At 53.5% G+C, this 25,052-nt stretch overlaps 1 protein-coding gene across 1 annotated transcript; it reads left to right on the forward strand.

The window, feature by feature from the left end:
- Positions 1–599: 599 nt before the first annotated feature.
- On the forward strand, positions 600–8,962 carry MTCH2 (mitochondrial carrier 2). The gene is made up of 12 exons (XM_075325926.1): positions 600–686; positions 1,000–1,106; positions 3,262–3,288; positions 3,628–3,681; positions 3,758–3,815; positions 4,233–4,284; positions 4,543–4,602; positions 5,785–5,878; positions 6,729–6,770; positions 7,215–7,282; positions 7,811–7,886; positions 8,747–8,962. The coding sequence occupies exons 3-12, from the start codon at positions 3,283–3,285 to the stop codon at positions 8,831–8,833; spliced, it is 597 nt and encodes a 198-aa protein (XP_075182041.1). The 5' UTR covers positions 600–686; positions 1,000–1,106; positions 3,262–3,282; the 3' UTR covers positions 8,834–8,962.
- The last annotated feature ends 16,090 nt before the right edge of the window (positions 8,963–25,052 follow it).

The following is a 25,052-nucleotide window of genomic DNA, read 5'->3' on the forward strand; positions in this document are numbered from 1 at the left end:
CTGAGCGCGGCCCGATGCAGGGGACCTGAGCGCGGCCCGATGCAGGGGACCTGAGCGCGGCCCGAATGCAGGGGGACCTGAGCGCGGCCCGATGCAGGGGACCTGAGCGCGGCCCGATGCAGGGGACCTGAGCGCGGCCCGATGCAGGGGACCTGAGCGCGGCCCGATGCAGGGGGACCTGAGCGCGGCCCGATGCAGGGGACCTGAGCGCGGCCCGATGCAGGGGACCTGAGCGCGGCCCGATGCAGGGGACCTGAGCGCGGCCCGGGCGGGTTCTGTTGGGTTTTCCGTCACTTCGGCTGTTGATTTCTGAAGTTAAGCTGCAATTCTGCGGTTTGCTTCTTAGACTCCCTACAGATAAGTCTTACAGGGTTTGTCCAGGAATAACACCCCCACGTGTCGGCCATCTCTGGCGCTCTGCGGTGCCGTGGTGGATGTGGCTGACTAATCCCCGGCGTGGATCGGGCCCGATCCCTTCTCCCCCGGTGTCTCGTCCTTCTGTGCCTCGTGCCCCTCAATGGTGCAGAGTTCTTCACTGCTGCCTCTAATCTGCCCCAATCACACCATTCATTCCCACTTTTCTTGCTTCTGCATTTTAGGTGGGACATGAGCCAATGCCGCCAACGTTGGGAAGAAACCCTTTTCGGCCGTCAGGTGTATCAGCTGCCCGGGATTCTTTGCATATGGTGAGCGCACGATTTGCTTTGATGATTTGTAGTGAAGCCTCTTTACAGGCGGTGCTCAACATTAATCCAGTGCACAGTGTAATCTAGGAGCTAAAGGCCGTTCCCATAAGGGGCACTCACAGGCCCTATTGGGGGTTTAGCCACAGCGTCATTACAGCCATGAGCAATGCCACAATGTAAAATAAGATAAGTGGCTGCTGTTTGTACCAGCAGAATCATGAATGCTGCTCTGAAGTACAGGACCTGCTTCTGCCTGGAGTCTGATGTCTTCACACGGTGATGCTCAGTAATCTATTAATTTCTGTATTTTCAGCAAAACACATCATTAAAATTGATGGAAAGCGCGGACTCTTCAAGGGCCTGACCCCCCGACTGTGCGCGGGAGCGGTGGGCACCGTGGTGCACAGCAGAGTATTGCAGGTAACGGGGCTCATCAGTAGCAATGGGAAATACAGGCGGCGTTCACAACGACCAGATGATGATCCGGGCGCCGAATATTTTATGTACAACCCCTGGCAAAAATTATGGATTCACCTGGCTCTGAGGATGTTCATTCAGTTAATCACAGACGGCACCAAACTAAAGTCACTTCACATGGCGACTATCTGCTTTTAAGAAACGCTAAAACAATCCTGAAAACACAATGTGCAGCCGGTAACTGTGACTATTCAAGACCAAACGGGGAAAAAAATGTGCAATCACTCAATAATAAGGAAAAAATTATGGAATCACCCTGTAAATTTTCATTCCCAAAACTAACACCTGCATCAAATAAGATCTGCTCGTTAGTCTGCATCTAAAAAGGAGTGATCACACCTTGGAGAGCTGCTGTACCAAGTGGACTGACAGGAATCGTGGCTCCAACACAAGAGATGTCAATTGAAACAAAGGAGAGGATTATCAAACTCTTAAGAGGGTAAATCATCACACAATGTTGCAAAAGATGTTGGTTGTTCACAGTCGGCTGTGTCTAAAATCTGGACCAAATACAAACAATATGGGAAGGTTGTTAAAGGCAAACATACTGGTAGACCAAGGAAGACATCAAAGCGTCAAGACAGGAAACAAAGCAAAATGTCTCCAAAACAGGAAATGCACAACAAAACAAAGGAGGAAAGAATAGGAGGAAAATGGAGTCAATGTCTGTGACCATATGGTAAGAAACCGCCTAAAGGAAATGGGATTTACATACAGAAAAGCTAAACAATAAAAACATGACTGCCTGAAGAGAACATGTAAATGTCCACAGTCATTAATGATATGGGGCTGAATGTCAGGTAAAGGCGCTGGGGAGATGGCTGTCATTACATCTTCAATAAATGCCCAAGTTTACATTGACATTTTGGACATTTTTCTTATCCCATCAATTGAAAGGATGTTTGGGGATGATGAAATCATTTATCAAGATGATAATGCCTCCTGCCATAGAAGAAAAACTGTCTTTGAAAAAAAAAAATTGTCTTGAAAGAAGACACATAAGGTCAATGACATGGCTGCAAATATCCGGATCTCAATCCAATAGAAAATCTTTGGTGGAAGTTGAAGAAAATGGTCCATGACAAGTCTCCAGCCTGCAAAGCTGATCTGCAACAGCAATCTGAGAAAGATGGAGGCAGACTGATGAAGAGACTGTCACTCACTAAGTCCATGCCTCAGAGACTGCAGCTGTTATAAGAGCCAGAGGTGGTCCACAACACACTACTGATGGATTATAGGAGGGGTCTTGTGTTTGTTTTTCATGATTCCATACTTTTTTACCTCAGAATTGAGTGGTTCAATCATTTTTACCTCAGAATTGAGTGGTTCCATCATTTTTACCTCAGAATTGAGTGATTCCATAATTTATTCAGGGGTTATAGATGCGCTAGTAAAGAATAAGGAGATGTCACTGACTGGCTCTACAAGTGACGCTGCTCTGTGCCACGCCAAACTGACAGCACAAGATGGCGCAGGCGGCACTACGTGCATGGTTGAGAACAAGATTTAATCCCTCACTTGCTGAAATCACATATATTTCCTAGACACGCCCCTTCCCCTTTATGGGAGGGGTCCTCTGGTTGCTTCCCACCCCCCATCTTTTGAGTGACAGGTTCCCTTTATTGGAGGGTGCCGCAGCTTTCTGCTCTGAACACTCCATTAACCTTCACTGTGAGTAACAGTCGCCAGGAGGCCTCTGAAGCCGCGTCCTGAGCAGAAAATGTCCGAGTCTTCAATGCTGAGCGCCCGCAACACTTCACCTAAGGGGCCGCCCACCAAACGCCTCACCTATTGGGGGCAGCCCGCCTGACGCCTCACCTATTGGGGGCCGCCCGCCTGACGCCTCACCTATTGGGGGCCGCCCGCCTGACGCCTCACCTATTGGGGGCCGCCCGCCTGACGCCTCGCTCGACCTACCATCTAGGTTTTTTATTGAAACTCTCCAGCTGCATAGTCTGCAATGTAAATTTCCGATTATTAATGGCCGGTGATTTATCGATGATCAGACACTAAATATATTTGGCGCTGATAAAACATTTTGTGACTTTTGTTTCCTCTTTACTTGAATAGTTAATGGGTTTTCTCGTTCCTCCCTCAGTGCTATCGTAATCAGAATCAGATGGAGGTAAGATGGCGACTTCTCCCAAGGAGTGAGTATGTGGGGAATATCTGCTTAAGAATAAACCCCTTCCCGTCCAGACCCCGGTCTATGAGCCAAAAGCAACACCGTCTCGTCTGCTCCTCACGGGGGTCCGGGGAACGCTGCAGGGGCACAATCACTTGGTGCAGAGTCCCTCCACAGATACCGCGGTCCCTGCGGCGGATGGTCATCGGGGGTCCCTTTACTGTAGAGGGATTGTTGCTGGTCTTACACCTCCCACTTTGTTGCAGTTACGTTTTCTGACATTTTGGGGCTTATGAATATTTATAAGACGTTTAAATCTTATTTTTCTTTGTCCTCCAGGATGAAGCGAGTAAAGAAAAGGAGAACCCGTCATTGGACTATGTCATTAAAGAGGTAGGTGCCCGTCACCCTCCCAAATACTGGATCTCCAGGAGGGTGGGCTCTGACCCGTCTGATCTCCGTGTTACAGACCACTCAGGAGATGGTGGCCCGTTCAGCTGCTGCCGTCATCACACATCCCTTCCACGGTAAGTCTGGGATGCTGGCGCCCCCCCCCCCCCTCCAGGGATGGATGCTGGCGCGCGGCCTCTCCCCCTGGGCGATGCATGCTGGCGCGCGGCCTCTCCCCCCGGGCGATGCATGCTGGCGCGCGGCCTCTCCCCCCGGGGGATGGATGCTGGCGCGCGGCCTCTCCCCCCGGGGGATGGATGCTGGCGCGCGGCCTCTCCCCCCGGGGGATGGATGCTGGCGCGCGGCCTCTCCCCCCGGGGGATGGATGCTGGCGCGCGGCCTCTCCCCCCGGGGGATGGATGCTGGCGCGCGGCCTCTCCCCCCGGGGGATGGATGCTGGCGCGCGGCCTCTCCCCCCGGGGGATGGATGCTGGCGCGCGGCCTCTCCCCCCGGGGGATTTATGGACTGTAACCCATTTCTGCTTTGTTTGCAGTGATCACGCTGCGGTGCATGGTCCAGTTCATTGGGCGAGAGACCAAATATGAGTAGGTGTCCTCCTGGTGCCATCACATCCGACCGCGGTGTCAGCGCAGATTTCCTCACCCCGTGCAGTCTATAGACACCGTAACTTTACCGCCTCTCTACACTTTAGTCTGATTTACAGCATTTATTGTTCCCTGTCTCGTAGTGATAATTACATGTATCAGCCACACAAGTGTATATAATAGTCTGAGGCGTGTTGTGCGCTCGGTGGTGACTCTGTGTTCCCCCTGCGCTGTGTGACCCGGACTCCTCTCTTGCAGTGGGGTCTTCAGCTCCATCGTGACGATATACAGAGAAGAAGGAATCTTAGGATTTTTTGCGTAAGTTCTCCTCGTGCCGTGTCCATGTGTATTCGTGTCTTGTCCTCCTCCTGCGGGGAGTCATGTACTAACGTGGAGAACGCAAGAGTCAGGAGACCTGAGCTCCAGCCTTAGTACATTCAGGGAGACCTACAGACCTCTGCTTTTAGTGGTGGTCTTCTGAACGCCCTCCCTGATTCTCGGGATTGTCCTGGCAAAATCTGGACTGCTGGGGGGGGATGGTGTGATAGATGGACGCCCGGACTGGGATGGTGTGATAGATGGATGCCCGGACTGGGATGGTGTGATAGATGGATGCCTGGACTGGGGGGGACTGTGTTATAGATAGATGCCCGGACTGGGGGGGACGGTTATAGATGGACGCCCGCACTGGGGGGGAGGGTGTTATAGATGGACGCCTGGACTGGGGGGGACTGTTATAGATGGATGCCCGGACTGGGGGGGGGGCGGGCGGTTATAGATGGACGCCCGGACTGGGGGGGGGGGACGGTGTTATAGATGGACGCCCGGACTGGGGGGGACGGTGTTATAGATTGACGCCCGGACTGGGGGGGATGGTGACAGGACCTTATATCTTTAAATCCATATCGCTTTCTGATGCGCAGATGACCCCTGCAGGAGCAGGGAGGGCGCGGTGATGACCCCTGCAGGAGCAGGGAGGGCGCGGTGATGACCCCTAGCAGTGAGGGCGCGGTGATGACCCCTTCAGGAGCAGGGAGGGCGCGGTGATGACCCCTGCAGGAGCAGGGAGGGCGCGGTGATGACCCCTTCAGGAGCAGGGAGGGCGTGGTGATGACCCCTTCAGGAGCAGGGAGGGCGCGGTGATGACCCCTTCAGGAGCAGGGAGGGCGCGGTGATGATCCCTTCAGGAGCAGGGACGGCGCGGTGATGACCCCTTCAGGAGCAGGGAGGGCGCAGTGATGACCCCTTCAGGAGCAGGGAGGGCGCAGTGATGACCCCTTCAGGAGCAGGGAGGGCGCGGTGATGACCCCTTCAGGAGCAGGGAGGGCGCATTGAAGGCGCGGTCCCACATAGCAAAAATGTCAGCAGTGTATTCGCTTATTGAAAGTCCCCTGTGCATGCGATTTTAGGAAAGAGCCGAGGTGTACACTGACGAGAGGCGAGAGCTGCAGGATTGTGATGTCATTAATGCCCCGGATAAACGTCTTCTCTTGTCTCCAGGGGTCTGATCCCCCGGCTGCTCGGGGATGTGCTGTCTCTGTGGATCTGCAACATGGTGGCCTTCCTCATCAACAAATACACCCTGGAAAATCAGGTAATGTAATATCCCCTCCACAACACCGCCCTGGAGGAGGGGTCTGCACAAGGCCCAGCGGGCGACAAGATGTCTGCAGCCGCGTAATATTTTATATTGGATAACTGATAGTCTAACCCTGGGACATTGCACATTTAGGGAGCGAGCTTAGGAGTCGAGTGCTCGTCATACACGGTGGGGTACGGCATTATCCATCCACTAACAGCAGCGACTGGAGCCGAGCGCACATCTTACATGGTGGGCACCGACATTGCCCATCCTCTAGCAGCAGCGACTGGAGCCGAGCGCTCGTCATACATGGTGGGCACCGACATTGCCCATCCTCTAGCAGCAGCGACTGGAGCCGAGCACACATCATGCGTGGACGTGGTGGCTGCCAGCATTGTCCATCTGCTCCAATTGCTGCTGTTACCACTTAACCACCATTTAGGAGGTGCGACCCCCGGGGGCTGTGATTCAGGGTCCCGCTGCCCCTCCGTAGCCTGATTACATGATGGCATTATAGCTGGATGCCGCCGCCCATATAGAATGAGTGATCGGACGGTCGCAGGATCAAGATCTAAGATTCTAAAATATGAGAAATCTTTGTATATTTGGTTTGTGCTATAAGTTATTAATAGTTGATAATTTCATCTGTAAGTGATGAAAAGCAGAAAATAATTCCAGCTTCAGAAAGTTATTATATTTTTTAGAACATTATATGTCATACAAAACTACAACTCTGCCCCCAGAGAAAAAAACCAAACACAAGCCCCCACAGACTGAGATAACTCTCTTCACTTATGATGCTTGGAGGAAGGGAAGGAAGAAGTGTGACGGAGGAATCAGGGTGATGTGTTCTGTTTTGCAGGCGGTGGGTGAGATGAAGAGCTACTCGCAGGCTGTGACTGGGGTGAGTGTAACACCACTGTGCACCACTAGGTGGAGCGCGTCCTCTCCTGGAGCTTTATAGTGACCGTGTATAGGTATTTGCCACTAGGGGGCGATGTACAGGTGATCTGGCGCCATGTGGAGTGCTGTGTATTCATGGTGATCTTATGTACGTGAGGTCTTCTGTCCACATTCACTGTGAGATCCGCCATTAGCCTTAGATGTCAATACGAGGGATACATGTGCAGAACCCTGGTCCAGTGGTCAATAGTCTGCAGCCGCTGGACAGAAGTCCTGTGGAGCTGCCTCCAACCACGGATGATCCACGGCTCCTCTCCTGATTAGCCGGCTCAGCACTTGATGTCGGCTTTGCACTACTTACTTGGCACCAGATAAGGTCCTGCGACTCGCTCACGTCTATTATCTGGCTGGTGACTTTCTCTTCTCCATGGTTTTGTCTCCACAGTTCCTGGCCAGCATGCTGACATATCCATTTGTCCTAGTGTCAAACCTCATGGCTGTGAATAACTGCGGGTGAGTATCCTCTGCAGGTCGTCCTCTGCGGCTCTGCAAGGTTCTCCTCCTCCCTTGCAGGGTTTTGCGTCCCCCCCTTGCGGGCAGGGGTTTGCGTCCTCCCCTTGCGGGCGGGGGTTTGCGTCCTCCCCTTGCGGGCGGGGGTTTGCGTCCTCCCCTTGCGGGCGGGGGTTTGCGTCCTCCCCTTGCGGGCGGGGGTTTGCGTCCTCCCCTTGCGGGCGGGGGTTTGCGTCCTCCCCTTGCGGGCGGGGGTTTGCGTCCTCCCCTTGCGGGCGGGGGTTTGCGTCCTCCCCTTGCGGGCGGGGGTTTGCGTCCTCCCCTTGCGGGCGGGGGTTTGCGTCCTCCCCTTGCGGGCGGGGGTTTGCGTCCTCCCCTTGCGGGCGGGGGTTTGCGTCCTCCCCTTGCGGGCGGGGGTTTGCGTCCTCCCCTTGCGGGCGGGGGTTTGCGTCCTCCCCTTGCGGGCGGGGGTTCGCGTCCTCTGCTCGGCTGCTCGTCGTCTTATAACGGATTGGTGCTTGTGTTTTGTAGGCTCGCTGGCGGCCGCCTTCCCTACGCCCCCGTGTACTCCTCCTGGACAGATTGCTGGAGTCAGCTCAGCAAAGAGGTAAAGACACATTTGGGTTTTTTTGGCTTTTGCCTTCAGGCCCCATAAACATTAGAGAGAGGTCGGCTGAACCTGCCCGCAATAGCCGACCGACTGCTCTGCATGGAGGGGGGATGTACGGGAGCTGAGGATCTGGACTGCTCTGCATGGAGGGGGGATGTACGGGGAGCTGAGGGTCCGGACTGCTCTGCATGGAGGGGTGATGTCCGGGAGCTGAGGATCTGGACTGCTCTGCATGGAGGGGGGTATGTACGGGGAGCTGAGGGTCCGGACTGCTCTGCATGGAGGGGTGATGTCCGGGAGCTGAGGGTCCGGACTGCTCTGCATGGAGGGGTGATGTCCGAGAGCTGAGGGTCCGGACTGCTCTGCGTGGAGGGGTGATGTCCGGGAGCTGAGGGTCTGGACTGCTCTGCATGGAGGGGTGATGTACGGGGAGCTGAGGGTCCGGACTGCTCTGCATGGAGGGGTGATGTACGGGGAGCTGAGGGTCCGGACTGCTGTGCATGGAGGGGGGGATGTCCGGGAGCTCCAGCTTCTCAGGCCTGTGGTTGGCTGCAGTGGTCAAGTGCCTGAACAGGCATGTCAGAGTGCTGCAGACAATCGGTCATCAGTGGTCAGTTGATTGGAGGCCACAGAGCTCCAGAGGGGGGGGGGGGAACTGTATATTGATGGGGGCTGTGTGCTGTGGTGGAGAGGGGGCTGTGTGCTGCGTGGGAGGCCGTGGGGCGGGGGACTGTGTGCTCTTATGGAGGGGGGCTGTGTGCTGCACGGGAGGCTGGGGTGGGGGGCTGTTTGCTCGCATGGAGGGGGGCTGTTTGCTGCGGGGCTGTATATTTATGCTGCTGATTCTTGTTTTTTAGGGAAACACAAATCGGGGAAACAGCCTGTTTTTCCGCAAGGTTCCTGCCGGAAAGAGCTACGTCTATGAACAGAAGAGGTTTTATTGAAGTGACCCCGGCCTGCACCTGCCGCCTTTCACTTTTCGGGGGATCGGGGAGAGTTTAATTTGTATGCATTTTGTTTACAATTCGATATAATTTTCCTTTTTAATAAACATTCATTATGTACAGATCAAATCTGACAGGACGGCCATTATTTCTCCGGTGACCCCCGGGGACTGTGACAGGACGGCCATTATTTCTCCGGGGACTGTGATAGGACGGCCATTATTTCTCCGGGGACTGTGACAGTACGGCCATTATTTCTCCGGTGACCCCTGGGGACTGTGACAGTACGGCCATTATTTCTCCGGTGACCCCCGGGGACTGTGTGACAGGACGGCCATTATTTCTCCGGGGACTGTGACAGGACGGCCATTATTTCTCCGGTGACCCCCCGGGGACTGTGACAGGATGGCCGTCATTCCCCCAGAGACACCGGTTCCAAAACGCCTGATTGCTGCTGCATTGATTGGTGCAGTTACGGCTATACAGGAACAAACTGCAGCAAATCTGCAGCAAAATCAGCACCTGCAGCTTTTCTTCTGGACTTTGAAGCCGATCTGTGACAAAATCAGCAGCGGAAAAATCACAAGAGAGATTTTCTATGTGCGTCACATGATCTGCTTTCATTTTAAGGGCTTTTAGAGGATTAGAAAAAGGGTTTATATTTTTTTTGGACAGCACGCCTCTGTTCTGAAAAGATGACGGCAGAGGAATTCGCAGAACCATTAGCCAGAATCTTTAAATATTCCTGTACAACAGGAGACGTCCCAGAAGACTGAAGGACAAATGTTGTCCCCATCTTCAAAAGAGGAAGGAAGATTGAAATTACCGGCCCATGAGCCGGACCTCTACACCAGGAAGATCTAGGAACGGATTATTACACAGCTTGTATGTAAGGATACAGTAACCAGAGCAGGCATGGGTTTGTAGCAAACAAGACATGCCAGACCAATGTAATTTCCTTCTGGGATCATCCTTATTCTCATTGCACATGGAAACACGAGACGCAATGGAATGAAAGGGAGAAGACACAGATTAGAGGATAGAATGAACTTTGTGACAAGGAGGAGATCAATGAGTGGAGCAGGCGGCCACGAGAGGCCACGTCAATGGACATCTTCAGAGGCCGGACAGACCGGGGATTGGACACGATGACCCTGCAGGTCCCATCCCCCTCCACCATTCTATGACTCTACGGGTCGTGTCTGGTACTGCAGTCCCGGTCCGCACACTCGGCGCCATAGATTCCATGAGACACAGGAGGCCCCATGTCTAAGGTCTGTGTATTAAGTGTCTCTATAGCTTTAATGGCAAGAATAATGTAGACTTAAGCTATATTCTTTCCTACTACCAGATCCCGTGTCAGATCTCAAGAAACGGATCCTGCCATCTTGGCAATCTGCTGGCAGTGAGTTAGAGCGGAGTGGTGATACATGGGCCTCTGTTCAGGAGTCCGGTGAGGGTCCAAGTATCTCTGCATGCTCCCGTGTCCAGAGCGTGCTGACTACCACTATTTAGGACCGCCCACTGGACTCCTAAGCTGTGAGAAGGCTGTGATTTCAGTTCCGAGTGCTTGTGAGTGGGATCCCACAAATCTACAGATCAGGTTCTCGTGGACAGAATGTATTAAGTGAGAGGTTCCCGAGAGCAAAGGACGTCCGGTCCATTACCAAAATTCAATTTCCTTATCCCCTGATGCCTCCGCGGTCGCTGTCATCTGGTGCCGGTAAATGCCAAAAAAGACTGCTCAGCCAATCACTGTCCAGCGGTGCCTCTTCTCAGCTTGTGATTGGCTGAAAAGTCAATTTATAGGTGTTGAGATGAGGGAAGACGTAGAGACCGGCAAGGAACGCGGGGAGCATCACAACGAGCAGCGGGGAGCGTCGCTACGAGCGGTGGAGATCACTGAGGGTTGAAAATATTTATATATCTATTGTGCCCTTTTATATTCATGCAAATCCAAACCTGCCTGAGCAATCTGAGGCGTCGGCCCAGGCGTCCTCTCCACTTGTTGTCCTGCAACCCAAGGATGGAAAAATGGCAGCGCGGTGCAGGGTCTTCAGAACGTCCGGTCCTGGAGGGACGAGGGGGTGACACGTTGAGCCACCATTAATTTCCCTTCGGTTCTGAAGCCACTATCTGTGCTCCTGCCCTCGTCTGGGGGCTGCCACTGACAGCCGCACCGGGCGGGCCTCATGGGCCGTTCTGTCACCTGAGGCCTCTTTTTAGTCAGCCATAGTGAGAACCTCCATCTCTTACATACCATCCATCACATTTTATTGTAAGTGAATAGAATTGGCCGCCGCTGCCATCGTCCACTCCTCTGGGCCCACAGGAGCCGCTGCTGCCATCCATGCCTCTGGGCCCACAGGAGCCGCTGCTGCCATCCATGCCTCTGGGCCCACAGGAGCCGCTGCTGCCATCCATGCCTCTGGGCCCACAGGAGCCACTGCTGCCATCCACGCCTGTGGGCCCACAGGAGCCACTGCTGCCATCCACGCCTGTGGGCCCACAGGAGCCGCTGCTGCCATCCACGCCTCTGGGCCCACAGGAGCCGCTGCTGCCATCCACGCCTCTGGGCCCACAGGAGCCGCTGCTGCCATCTACGCCTCTGGGCCCACAGGAGACGCTGCTGCCATCCATGCCTCTGGGCCCACAGGAGCCGCTGCTGCTGCCATCCACGCCTCTGGGCCCACAGGCGCCGCTGCAGTTGGTCACGCCTCTGTGCTCATAGGAGCCGCCGCCGTCTTTTACACCTCTGTACCCACAGGAGATGCTGCCGCTGTCTACGCCTCTGTGCCCACAGGAGCAATCGTTGTCTATGACTCCATGCCCGCAGGAGCCGCCGCCGTCTACGTCTCTGTGCCCACAGCAGACACCGCTGTCATCCACGCCTCTGCGCACAGGAGACACTGACGTCCACTCTTCTATGCCCACAAGAGATGCCGCCATCCATGACTCTGCCCACAGGAGATGCCGCTGCCGCTCACGCCTCTGTGCCCACGGGAGCCGCCGATGTCCACGCCTCTGGGCCTATAGGAGCTGCCGCTGCTTTACAGATTTATGACCGCAATGAGAATTGTTTTCTGTTATCACTAAATGAGATGTAATGAACGTCCAGTACGAGGAGTTCTGCTGCCTCCATGCTGACTGTCTCCCGCAGGGGGATTCGCTCGCCCGTCTCTCTGTATCGTGTTTCTTTATCTTTTTGTACCTGGCAAAAAAAGGAGAAAGTCTTTCTGCAGTGATGGGGCTGAGCGGCTGAGTTGCCATGGTTACGTGCTGTTTTCGGAGGCTGGGTGTTGTGCTGTCTTCTGGCGCCTTCGCTCTGGGACTTGAGACGTCTCCAGCATCTTGTGCTTGTCTCGTATTGTGTGAAATCCTCAGGTCGCCGGCTGCGTCTGTGCCTCCCTCGCTCCTCTGGGGGACGCCGCCATTACTGAGGATTATCAGAGGGGGCAGAGACGTCAATCCTGCACCTCAGCCACGAAAGAAGCCACGGGCAACGAGATAGCAACCCACGAGGTGAATTAAAGGGATTCTCCATGACTGTAGAGCTCCGTAATGTGTCCCCCAGCATCAGCCTGCAGGGGCGACCTGTACTGGAACTGGTGCAGCTGATCACATGACATTAACCCATGTAGCCAATCACTGGACTCCGTACTGATGCCAGAATGTACTGCACAAAACCACAGAGGGCAATGCCTGGGAACAGGGGGGCGGTATTGATTTAACCCAAGTTATATTTTCACTTTCTTCGGCGCTCCATTGGGAGACCCAGACGATTGGGTGTATAGTACTGCCTCCGGAGGCCACACAAAGCATTACACTAAAAAGTGTAAGGCCCCTCCCCTTCTGGCTATACACCCCCAGTGGGATCACTGGCTCACCAGTTTTCTGCTTTGTGCGAAGGAGGTCAGACATCCACGCATAGCTCCACTGTTTAGTCAGCAGTAGCTGCTGGCTATATCGGATGGAAGAAAAGAGGGCCCATATAGGGCCCCCAGCATGCTCCCTTCTCACCCCACTTGCGGTTTGTAAGGTTGAGGTACCTATTGCTGGTACGGAGGCTGGAGCCCACATGCTGTTTTCCTTCCCCATCCCCCTGAGGGGCTCTGAGGAAGTGGGATCTTTCCGGCCACCAAGCCCTGAGGCCGGGCTCCATCCACAGACCCATAGAACCTGCTGGATGTGGAGCGGGAGTGCCGTTCAGGGACAAGGCCCTGCAACTTTCAGGTACTCTGTGTCCCCGTATGGCAGGCCACGCACACTCCAGGCTTGCTGGGTGTGCTAGTGCGCCGGGGACTGTAGCGCTGTGCGCTGGGCTTATAGTCCCTGCAGATTACTGGGGGACTTTACGTGTGGGGACCGCCGCGCCGACCGCCCCTGGAGCGGCGGCGCAGCTGCGACTTGTAGTGCGCCGGGGACGCGCCGACCGCGCTTTTACGGCGGCGGCGCTTCTAACTTTAGTCCCCGGCTTTTGCGGCCTAGCGCCGCTTCGTTCCCGCCCCCACCCTGTCACTCAGGGACAGGGAGAGACGCTGTTCTATAGCAGCGCCGAGGGCTGGAGCCTTATTTGCATTCTCCAGCCCCCTTTACTAGACACAGTGGGCGCCGGGTTCCCGCTCTTGTCTCGGGCACGCCCTCGGCCCGCCCCTCTCCTCTGGACGCCGGCAGCCATTCCGGCACGCAGAGCGGGAAAACGGAGACACTGAGCTACCAGCACAGGATTCCGGCGCCACACACCCGCTTTTGTGCGGGCGGTAAGCGGCAACTAAAGTGCTGACCCACTAATGCCGAAGTGTCCTGTTGTACTTTTGTACGGTCGCTATTCAGGATGCAGACCTAGAAACAGCAGCAAAAGATCAGGGGTGCTAAAGCACAGACTCTATATGCTGCTTGTCTTGCATGTGCTGCAGTGTCATGTGTCCTTTATGCTTGTATGCTTTACATTGCATTGTAAGGGCTATTCTTGGCTGTCTAGCCGCCTAGATGGCTAGACAGCGGCAGCAAACAGCAAGGGTGCTAAGGCACAAGCTTTCAATGCTGCTTGGATTGCATGTACTGCAGAGTTTATTTTCATGCTTGTACATTCACTGCATGTCGCTATTCTTGGCTAATGCTCCTTGATGACTAGACAACAGCAGCAGAAAAGCAAGGGTGCTAAGGCACAAGCTTTCAATGCTGCTTAGATTGCATGTGCTGCAGTGGTTATTTTCATGCTTGTATGCTATACATTCACTGTATGTCGCTTTTCCTGGCTAATGCTCCTGAATAACTAGACAACGGCAGCAGAAAAGCAAAGGTGCCAAGGCACAGGCTTTCTATGCTCCTTGTACTGCATGCGACTGTTCCAGGACCCCCAGTGTGTGCAATTACTCAACGGGGTCTCTGCTACAGGTGGCCAAAAGAACCACCTGTGATCCCTGTCCAGGGACAGGGACGGAGTTGCAGTTTCCGCTGATATATTGTCTGTGGCTATGACTAACATCTTACAGACTTTGCAGTCCAGACAGACCTTGGGCAATGTTGATTCAATGCCCCTGGCCACCCTGATTTCGAAACAAATCATGGCTCCAGGAGGGTCCCATGCATCCCAGGGTGCAGGCTCTGACACGGACGACAGTCCCAGACGGCCTAAGCGAGCTCCCTAAGAACGGCCCTCGACTTCATCACAGTACTCTCTGTATGACGAGGCAGACGTAGCTGTTCAGGACTCCGATCCTGAGACCGCTCTCAATCCGGATACACCGGATGGTGACGCTATAGTGAATAATCTTATAGCGTCCATCAATGGAAGGTTGGGTATTTCTCCCTCAACTCCTCCAGTGGAGGGGTCAGCTTCACAGCAGAAGAAATCCCTATTTCGGTATCTCAAGCGTATATTGAGTACTTTTCTGGTCACTCTGACTCCAGAGAAGCAGTCCAGGAATACCACGCTTATCCCGATAAGCTTTTCTCCAACCGTATTGAAGATACGCGTTGTCTCTTCCCCCCTGACGTGCTCAAGCGCTCCAAGGGTGGATCCCCCAATCTCCAGGCTTGCGGCTAGATCTATAGTTGCAGTGGAAGATGGGAATTCACTTAAAGATGCCATTGACAGACAGATAGCCCTATCGGCGGGTCGGTTGCCCCGGCATTCGCAGCCATAGAGGCACTCCAAGCTATTTCAGCTAGTATTGCGCAGAGGGACGCGGTCACATGTACATCTTGGCCGCAGTAGCGTCCTTCACCTCGCAATGTCGGCATTGCGACTCAAGCTGTTTATGCTGTCCTGGACTCTACGAGCCGTACGTCAGTGGCGTCCGCCAACTCCGTGTTGTTACGCTCCTAGTGTTAAGGGATTGGAGCAGATGCTGCTTCCACAAAAGTGCTTAACCAGATTGCCTTTATCTGGTGACAGACTGTTTCGTGAGCGGTTGGATTAAATCATTCAACTGTCCAAGGGTACGGATTCTTCCTTACCCCAGCTATCAAACATGACCCATCAGGAGAAGGGACAGTCGAGGTTTCGGTCCTTCCCAGGCTCGGGCACGTCCCAATTGCCCTCGTCCAACAGGACTCAAAAGGCTCAGAGGGGCGCAGGTTCCTGGCGGGCTCAATCACGCCCGGAGAAGGCAGCCGGAGGAACCGCTACCAAGGCGGTTTCCTCATGACTTTCAGCCCTCTCTCTCCGCGTCCGCGGTCGGTGGCAGACTCCCCCGCTTTAGCGACATTTCACTGCCACAGGTCAATGGCCGGTGGGTGAGAGACAGTTTGTCGCAAAAACTTCCTCACCGGGCCGAGCCGAGGCTCTTCTGCAGGCAGTAGGAGTCGTAATCCCGGTTCCTCCTCAGGAACAAGAGACACTTTTTACTCCGATCTGGTCGGGGTGACAAAATAGGACGACTCCTTCCGTTCCGTTCTGGACCTTAAACTGCTCAACAAGCACGTGAAAACCAGGCGGTTTCGGATGGAATCCCTCCGCTCCGTCATTGCCTCAATGTCTCAAGGAGATTTCCTAGCATCAATAGACATCAGGATGCTTATCTCCACGTGGCGATTGCTCCAGAGCACCGGCGTTTGCTACGGTTCGTTATTGAAGACGAGCATCTTCAGTTCGTAGCCCTACCCTTCGGTCTGGCGACAGCCCCACGGGTTTTCACCAAGTTCATGGCAGCAGTGGGACCACTCCCGCACTCTCAGGGTCACCCTGTGATCCCTTACTTAGACCATCTACTTGTCAAGGCACTCTTTTAAGAGGCATGCCAACACAGCCTGAACATGGCGCTGGAGACTTCCCAGAGTTTCGGGTGGGTCCTCAACTTTTCAAAGTTAAACCCAATCGCTGGCATATCTTAGCTTGGGGTTTCACACTCTCTCAGCGATGGTGAAGCTTCCACTGGACAAACAGCGGTCACTACAGACGGGGGTGCAGTCTCTCCTTCAAGGAGACACCTCATCCAGAGGCAGTCCCTTTCACGCAGTTTCATCTGCGTCCACTTCAATAGAACATTCTTCGCTAATGGGAGGGGAAGTCGATGTCCCTACACAGGAACGTCCCCCTTTCTCAGACGATCAAGGACTCTCTTCAGAGGAGTCCACTCTTCAGATCAATTGTCTGGAGCTCTGGGCAGTGCATATGGCCCTGCAAGACTTCCTACAGTGGCTGGAAGGCAAACAGATCCGAATTCAGTCGGACAATCCACAGCGGTGGCATACATCAACCACCAAGGCGGACTACGCAGTCGGCGAGCCTCCCAGGAAGTCCGCCGGATTCTGCTAGGGGTGGAAGACAGAGCTTACACCATATCCGCAGTTCACATCCCGGGCGTAGAAAACTGGGAAGCAGACTTCCTCAGTCACCAGGGCGTGGACGCAGGAGAATGGTCTCTGCACCCGGACGGGTTTCACGAATCGGCACAACAGCTTGGTCCCGGTTTTCATGACGATCAAAGAGCTCTGGCGACAGGCATCTCACGGTCGGTCAACCGTGGGCACTACCAGACCGGCCAGACTTACTGTCCCAAGGGCCGTTTTTTCCATCTGAATTCTACGGCCCTGAACCTACTGTGTGGCCATTGCGTCCTAGATCCTAGTGTCCTCAGGATTATCCCACGGGGTCGTTGCCACCATGAGACAGGCTATGAAGCCCACGTCTGCTAAGATCTACCACGGAAGTGGAAGATTTTCTTTTACTGGTGCTCTGTACAAGGAGTGTCCCCCTGGCCATTGGCATGGCCTACTTTTCTTTCCTTCCTGCAATCTGGGTTGGAAAAGGGCTTGTCGCTCGGCTCCCTTAAAGGGCAAGTCTCGGCGCTATTGGTGTTTTTTTCAGAAGCGTCTAGCACGACGTCCGCAGGTACGCACGTTCCTGCAGGGGGTTTGGTCATATCGTCCCCCCGTACGAGCGGCCGTTAGATCCATGGGATCTGAACAGGGTACTAGTTGCTCTCCAGAAGCCGCCTTTCGAGTCTCTGACGGATGTTTCACTCTCTCGACTATCACGGAAAGTGGCCTTTCTGGTAGCGATCACGTCTCTTCGGAGAGTGTCTGAGCTAGCGGCGCTGTCATCCAAGGCTCCCTTCCTGGTGGTCCACCAGGACAAGGTAGTGCTGCGCCCCATTCAGGAGTTTCTCCCTAAGGTAGTATCCTCGTTTCATATTAATCAGGATATCTCCTTACCTTCTTTTTGTCCTCATCCGGTTCACCGGTATGAAAAGGATTTACATTTGTTAGATCTGGTGAGAGCACTCAGGATCTACATTTCCCGCACGGCGCCCCTGCGCCGCTCGGATGCACTCTTTGTCCTTGTCGCTGGTAAGCGCAAAGGGTCGCAGGCTTACAAAGCCACCCTGGCTCGATGGATCAAAGAACCAATTCTTGAAGCCTACCGTTCTGCTGGGCTTCCGGTTCCATCAGGGCTGAAGGCCCATTCTACCAGAGCCGTGGGTGCGTCCTGGGCATTACGACACCAGGCTACGGCTCAACAGGTGTGCCAGGCAGCTACCTGGTCGAGTCTGCACACTTTCACCATACATTATCAGGTGCATACCTATGCTTCGGCGGACGCCAGCCTAGGTAGAAGAGTCCTGCAGGCGGCAGTTGCCTCCCCGTAGGGGAGGGCTGTCTTTGCAGCTCTAACATGAGGTATTTCTTTACCCACCCAGGGACAGCTTTTGGACGTCCCAATCGTCTGGGTCTCCCAATGGAGCGCCGAAGAAGAAGGGAATTTTGTTACTTACCGTAAATTCCTTTTCTTCTAGCTCCTATTGGGAGACCCAGCACCCGCCCTGTTGTCCTTCGGGATTTTTGGTGGTTTTTCGGGTACACATGTTGTTCATGTTGAATGGTTTTTCAGTTCTCCGACGTTACTTCGGAGTGAATTTGTTTAAACCAGTTATTGGCTTTCCTCCTTCTTGCTTTTGCACTAAAACTGGTGAGCCAGTGATCCCACTGGGGGTGTATAGCCAGAAGGGGAGGGGCCTTACACTTTTTAGTGTAATTGCTTTGTGTGGCCTCCGGAGGCAGTGCTATACACCCAATCGTCTGGGTCTCCCAATAGGAGCTAGAAGAAAAGGAATTTACGGTAAGTAACAAAATTCCCTTCTTTTATTTTAAAGCATGTCTGCCTTTATTAAAAAAAAGAAAGAAAAAACATATTTCTTTTTCGCTCCTAATTGGGAGACCCAGACAATTGGGTGTATAGCTACTGCCTCCGGAGGCCGCACAAAGTACTACACTTAAAAGTGTAAGGCCCCTCCCCTTCTGGCTATACACCCCCCCGTGGGAGCACGGGTCCTTCAGTTTTTTTGCTTTGTGCGAAGGAGGTCAGACACGCACGCATAGCTCCACTGTTTAGTCAGCAGCAGCTGCTGACTATGTCGGATGGAAGAAAAGAGGGCCCATACAAGGGCTCCCAGCATGCTCCCTTCTCACCCCACTTTCTGTCGGCGGTGTTTAAGGTTGAGGTACCCATTGCGGGTACGGAGGCTGGAGCCCACATGCTGATTCCTTCCCCATTCCCATTAGGGCTCTGGGCGAAGTGGGACTTTACCGGTCTCCAGGCACTGAGGCCGTGCTCCATCCGCAGCCCCTGGAGAAGCCGCTGGATATGGAGCTGAGTATCGTCAGGGACATGGCCCTGCTCCGTCAAGGTACTCTGTGTCCCCGTGCATACGCGCGCACACCGCAGCATTGCTGGGTGTGTTAGTGCGCCGGGGACATCAGCGCTGCTGCGCTTGTGCCATTTCCTCACTACAGCTCGGCTGAGTGGGTAGACCAGGGCGAACGGTAGCGCCGGCCGCTGGGGTCAGTCGCACTGCGACACGGCTGGGACTTGTGGTGCGCCGGGGACTTCCGCGCTGGCCATGCATATATCACGGCCGCGCTTATTACTACAGTCCCCGGCTTTTGCGGCCTAGTTCGTTCGTTCCCGCCTCCGCACCTGCCAGTCAGGAGGAGTGCAGGACGCTGTACAGACCATCAGCGCTGAGGGCTGGAGTCTTTTTTACATACTCCAGCCCTCACACTAGGCACAGGGGGACGCAGTTTCCCGCACTTTTGTCTGTGGCACGCCCACGGTCCGCCCCTCTTCACAGGACGCCGGCAGCCATTCCTGCCTGCACGCTGAGCTGCAGAGGGGAGACGGGGAGACCCAGACACGGGATTCTACGGCCTCATACCCGCTGTTCAGCGGGCGGTAAGCAGCCCTCAAGGGCTCACCCCCACTTGTGCCGTTTGTGTACCTGGTATTTTGTGTTTGCAAATACTGACACTGTACGGTCGCTGGTGTTCTCGGCTATATACCCTCCTAGATTACAAGGAGGCAACAGCATGTCGTCCGCAAAACGCAAGGGTGCCAAGGCACAGACGTTATAAGCTGCCTGTACCGCATGTGGGGCTGCTCTACCGGCAGGTTCCACTGACCCCCATTGTGTGCAGTGCTCGGCCCCTGTGGCAATTGCACAGCCGGGGCCTCTGCTAGACGTGACCCAGGGTGTACCACCTGTGAATGCTGTCCAGGTGACAGGAACGGAGTTTGCAGCTTTTGCTGACAGAATGTCTATGACTATGTCTAAAATTCTTGAAACATTGCAGTCTAGACCAGTAACTCAGACCACGGACACTGTTGAATCATTGCTCCCTGGTCCCCCTCAGCTGGACCACTTCCAAGCTCCGGGGGTGTCACATGCACCCCAGGGTGACGACTCTGACTCGGACGACAGTCCCAGACAACCTAAGCGGGCTCGCTATGAGAGGCCCTCAACTTCATCTCACTGGTCAGGATCCCAGCGGGATGAATCTATGGGTGATGAGGCGGATGTAACTGACCAGGATTCTGATCCTGGGACCGCTCTCAATCTGGATACACCGGATGGTGACGCCATAGTGAATGATCTTATAGCGTCCATCAATAGGATGTTAGATATTTCTCCGCCAGCTCCTACTCAGGAGGAGGCAGCTTCACAGCATGAGAAATTCCATTTCAGATATCCCAAGCGTAAATTAAGCTCTTTTCTGGACCACGCTGACTTTAGAGACGCAATCCAGAAACACCACGCTTATCCTGAGAAGCGGTTTTCCAAACGGCTTAAAGATACACGCTATCCTTTTCCCCCTGACGTGGTCAAGGGTTGGACCCAGTGTCCCAAGGTGGACCCTCCAATCTCCAGGCTTGCAGCTAGATCCTTAGTTGCAGTAGAAGATGGAGCGGCACTTAAAGATGCCACTGATAGACAGATGGAGCTCTGGTTGAAATCCATCTATGAAGCTATTGGAGCGTCGTTGGCGCCAGCATTCGCAGCCGTATGGGCACTCCAAGCTATTTCAGCTGGGCTTACGCAAGTCGACTCAGTCACACGTACATCTGCTCCGCAGGTGGCACCATTGACCTCTCAAATGTCTGCATTCGCGTCTTACGCGATTAATGCTGTCCTAGACTCTACGAGCCGTACGGCGGTGGCGTCAGCCAACTCCGTGGTTTTACGCAGAGCCCTATGGTTGAGAGAATGGAAGGCAGATTCTGCTTCCAAGAAGTGCTTAACCAGTTTGCCTTTTTCTCGTGACCGATTGTTTGGTGAGCGTTTGGATGAAATCATTAAACACTCCAAGGGTAAGGATTCATCCTTACCTCAACACAGACAAAACAAACCCCAACAAAGGAGGGGTCAGTCTGGTTTTCGGTCCTTTCGAGGCTCAGGCAGGTCCCAATTCTCCTCGTCCAAGAGGACTCAAAAGGATCAGAGAGGCTCAGATTCTTGGCGGACTCAATCACGCCCAAAAAAGACAGCAGGAAGAACCGTTACCAAGACGGCTTCCTCATGACTCTCAGTCTCCTCTTTCCGCATCCTCGGTCGGTGGCAGGCTCTCCCGCTTTGCCGACATTTGGCTATCACAGGTCAAAGACCGTTGGGTGAGGGACATTCTGTCTCACGGGTACAGGATAGAGTTCAGCTCTCGTCCTCCAACTCGTTTCGTCAGAACGTCTCCACCGCCCGACCGGGCCGATGCTCTGCTGCAGGCGGTGGCCGCTCTAAAGGCGGAAGGAGTGGTGACTTCCGTTCCTCTTCAGGAACAAGGTCACGGTTTTTACTCCAATTTGTTTGTGGTGCCAAAGAAGGACGGGTCGTTTCGTCCCGTCCTGGATCTAAAGTTGCTCAACAAACACGTAAAAACCAGGAGATTCCGAATGGAATCTCTCCGCTCCGTCATCGCCTCAATGTCTCAAGGAGATTTCCTAGCATCAATAGACATCAAAGATGCTTATCTCCACGTACCGATTGCGCCAGAGCATCAGCGTTTTCTACGCTTCGTTATAGGAAGCGAACACCTGCAGTTCGTAGCGCTTCCTTTCGGGCTGGCAACAGCCCCTCGGGTCTTCACCAAGGTCATGGCAGCAGTAGTAGCAGTCCTGCACTCACAGGGTCACTCTGTGATCCCGTATCTGGACGATCTGCTGATAAAGGCACCCTCTCAAGAGGCATGCCAACACAGCCTGAACGTGGCACTGAAGACTCTCCAGAGGTTCGGGTGGATTGTCAACTTTTCAAAGTCAAATCTAACCCCGACCCAATCACTAACATATCTTGGCATGGAGTTTCATACTCTCTCAGCGATAGTGAAACTTCCACTGGACAAGCAGTGCTCGCTGCAGACAGGGGTGCAATCTCTTCTTCAGAGCCAGTCGCACTCCTTGAGGCGCCTCATGCATTTCCTAGGGAAAATGGTGGCAGCAATGGAAGCAGTCCCTTTCGCGCAGTTTCATCTGCGCCCTCTACAATGGGACATTCTCCGCCAATGGGACGGGAAGTCGACGTCCCTCGACAGGGATGTCTCCCTCTCTCAGACAGCCAAGGACTCTCTCCGGTGGTGGCTTCTTCCCACCTCATTGTCAAAAGGAAGGTCGTTTCTACCCCCATCCTGGGAGGTGGTCACGACAGATGCGAGCCTATCAGGGTGGGGAGCAGTGTTTCTTCACCACAGGGCTCAGGGTACGTGGACTCGGAAAGAGTCCACCCTTCAGATCAATGTTCTGGAAATCAGAGCAGTCTATCTTGCCCTGCGAGCCTTCCAACAGTGGCTGGCAGGCAAGCAGATCCGGATTCAGTCGGACAATTCCACAGCGGTGGCGTACATCAACCACCAAGGGGGAACACGCAGTCGGCAAGCCTTCCAGGAAGTCCGGCGGATTCTGACGTGGGTGGAAGACACAGCATCCACCATATCCGCAGTTCACATCCCAGGCGTGGAAAACTGGGAAGCAGACTTTCTAAGTCGCCAGGGCATGGACGCAGGAGAATGGTCCCTCCACCCGGACGTGTTTCAGGAGATCTGTCGCCGCTGGGGGATGCCGGACGTCGACCTGATGGCGTCACGGCACAACAACAAGGTCCCGGTTTTCATGGCACGGTCTCACGATCACCGAGCTCTGGCGGCAGACGCCTTAGTTCAAGATTGGTCGCAGTTCCAGCTACCTTATGTGTTCCCACCTCTGGCATTGTTGCCCAGAGTGCTCCGCAAAATCAGGTCCGACTGCCGCCGCGCCATTCTCGTCGCTCCAGACTGGCCAAGGAGGTCGTGGTACCCGGATCTGTGGCATCTCACGGTAGGCCAACCGTGGGCGCTACCAGACCGTCCAGACTTGCTGTCTCAAGGGCCGTTTTTCCATCTGAATTCTGCGGCCCTGAACCTGACTGTGTGGCCATTGAGTCCTGGATCCTAGGGACCTCAGGTTTATCTCATGAAGTTGTTGCCACCATGAGACAGGCTAGGAAACCATCCTCCGCCAAGATCTACCACAGGACGTGGAAGATATTCCTATCTTGGTGCTCTGCCCAGGGAGTTTCTCCCTGGCCATTTGCATTGCCTATTTTTCTTTCCTTCCTGCAGTCTGGGTTGGAAAAAGGTTTGTCGCTTAGCTCCCTTAAAGGTCAAGTTTCCGCGCTATCCGTATTTTTTCAGAAACGCCTAGCGCGACTTCCTAAGGTACGCACGTTCCTGGTGAGAGCACTCAGGATCTACATTTCCCGCACGGCACCTATGCACCGTTCGGATGCACTCTTTATCCTGGTCGCTGGTCAGCATAAAGGGTCGCAAGCTTCCAAATCCACCCTTGCGCGGTGGATCAAGGAACCAATTCTTCACACCTACCGTTCTGCTGGGCTTCCGATTCCATCTGGACTGAAGGCCCATTCTACCAGAGCTGTGGGTGCGTCCTGGGCATTACGGCATCAGGCTACGGCTCAGCAGGTGTGCCAGGCGGCTACCTGGTCGAGTCTGCACACTTTTACCAAGCATTATCAGGTGCATACCTACGCTTCGGCGGATGCCAGCCTAGGTAGACAAGTCCTGCAGGCGGCGGTGGCCCACCTGTAAGAAAGGGCTGCTTGACAGCCCTATCACGAGGTATTCTTTTACCCACCCAGGGACTGCTTTTGGACGTCCCAATTGTCTGGGTCTCCCAATTAGGAGCGAAAAAGAAGAAGGGAATTTTGTTTACTTACCGTAAATTCCTTTTCTTCTAGCTCCAATTGGGAGACTCAGCACCCGCCCTTTTTTTCTTAGGGTATTTGTTTTTCGGGTGCACATGTTGTTCATGTTGATAAGTTCTGTTCTCCGATATTGTCTATCGGATTGAATTTGTTTTTGAAACAGTTATTGGCTTTCCTCCTTCTTGCTTTTGCACTAAAACTGAGGGACCCGTGCTCCCACGGGGGGGTGTATAGCCAGAAGGGGAGGGGCCTTACACTTTTAAGTGTAGTACTTTGTGCGGCCTCCGGAGGCAGTAGCTATACACCCAATTGTCTGGGTCTCCCAATTGGAGCTAGAAGAAAAGGAATTTACGGTAAGTAAACAAAATTCCCTTCTTCTTAGCTAACACCATTAAAATAACAAAATACTGATTTCCTGCAGCCACCACTAGAGGGAGCTCACTACATACAGATTTATACAGCCACCACTAGAGGGAGCTCACTACATACAGATTTATACAGCCACCACTAGAGGGAGCTCACTACATACAGATTTATACAGCCACCACTAGGGGGAGCTCACTACATACAGATTTATACAGTCACCACTAGAGGGAGCTCACTACCTACAGATTTATACAGCCACCACTAGAGGGAGCTCACTACATACAGATTTATACAGCCACCACTAGAGGGAGCTCTCTACATATAATTTTATAAAGTCAAATCTAGGCGTAACTCACTACATGCAGATACACACAGCCACCACTAGGTGGAGATCAATGCAGTTTTTTATAGCAACTATGTGTATAGTGAGCTCCCCCTAGTGGTGGCTGTAGTTGGAAGGAATGTTACCATTCTCTTAGTGAGGGTGTGAGAATGGCGGCCGCCTGATCCTTTCAGTGATGGGACCTGCCTTTGTGATGGCACTGGATTCATTTTCTAGATCTCTGCACTCTTTGTAGCAGTGTGCAGTTCTATATTTGTGGTTAGTGTGTGGATAACAGTGCGTGTGTATATATATATTATATATATATATATATATATATATATAAGAGAAAAACAGAGGTCCGACTATATTGTATCAAATAATCATTTTATTATTTTGCAAAATATTTAAAAAAAAAACATTAGTTTAATCTACAACATTAAATAACACCAAGAAAAAAGTCACTTGAAAAAACAAACATAGGGGGAATTTTTGACCATAATTTATTGGTAAGAGACGTGGAGGGATATTGTGCTCAAATTGTAAGATATAAGAATATCAA

Source organism: Anomaloglossus baeobatrachus, chromosome 10, assembly GCF_048569485.1.
Source record: "Anomaloglossus baeobatrachus isolate aAnoBae1 chromosome 10, aAnoBae1.hap1, whole genome shotgun sequence".
Classification (NCBI taxonomy): Eukaryota; Metazoa; Chordata; class Amphibia; order Anura; family Aromobatidae; genus Anomaloglossus; species Anomaloglossus baeobatrachus.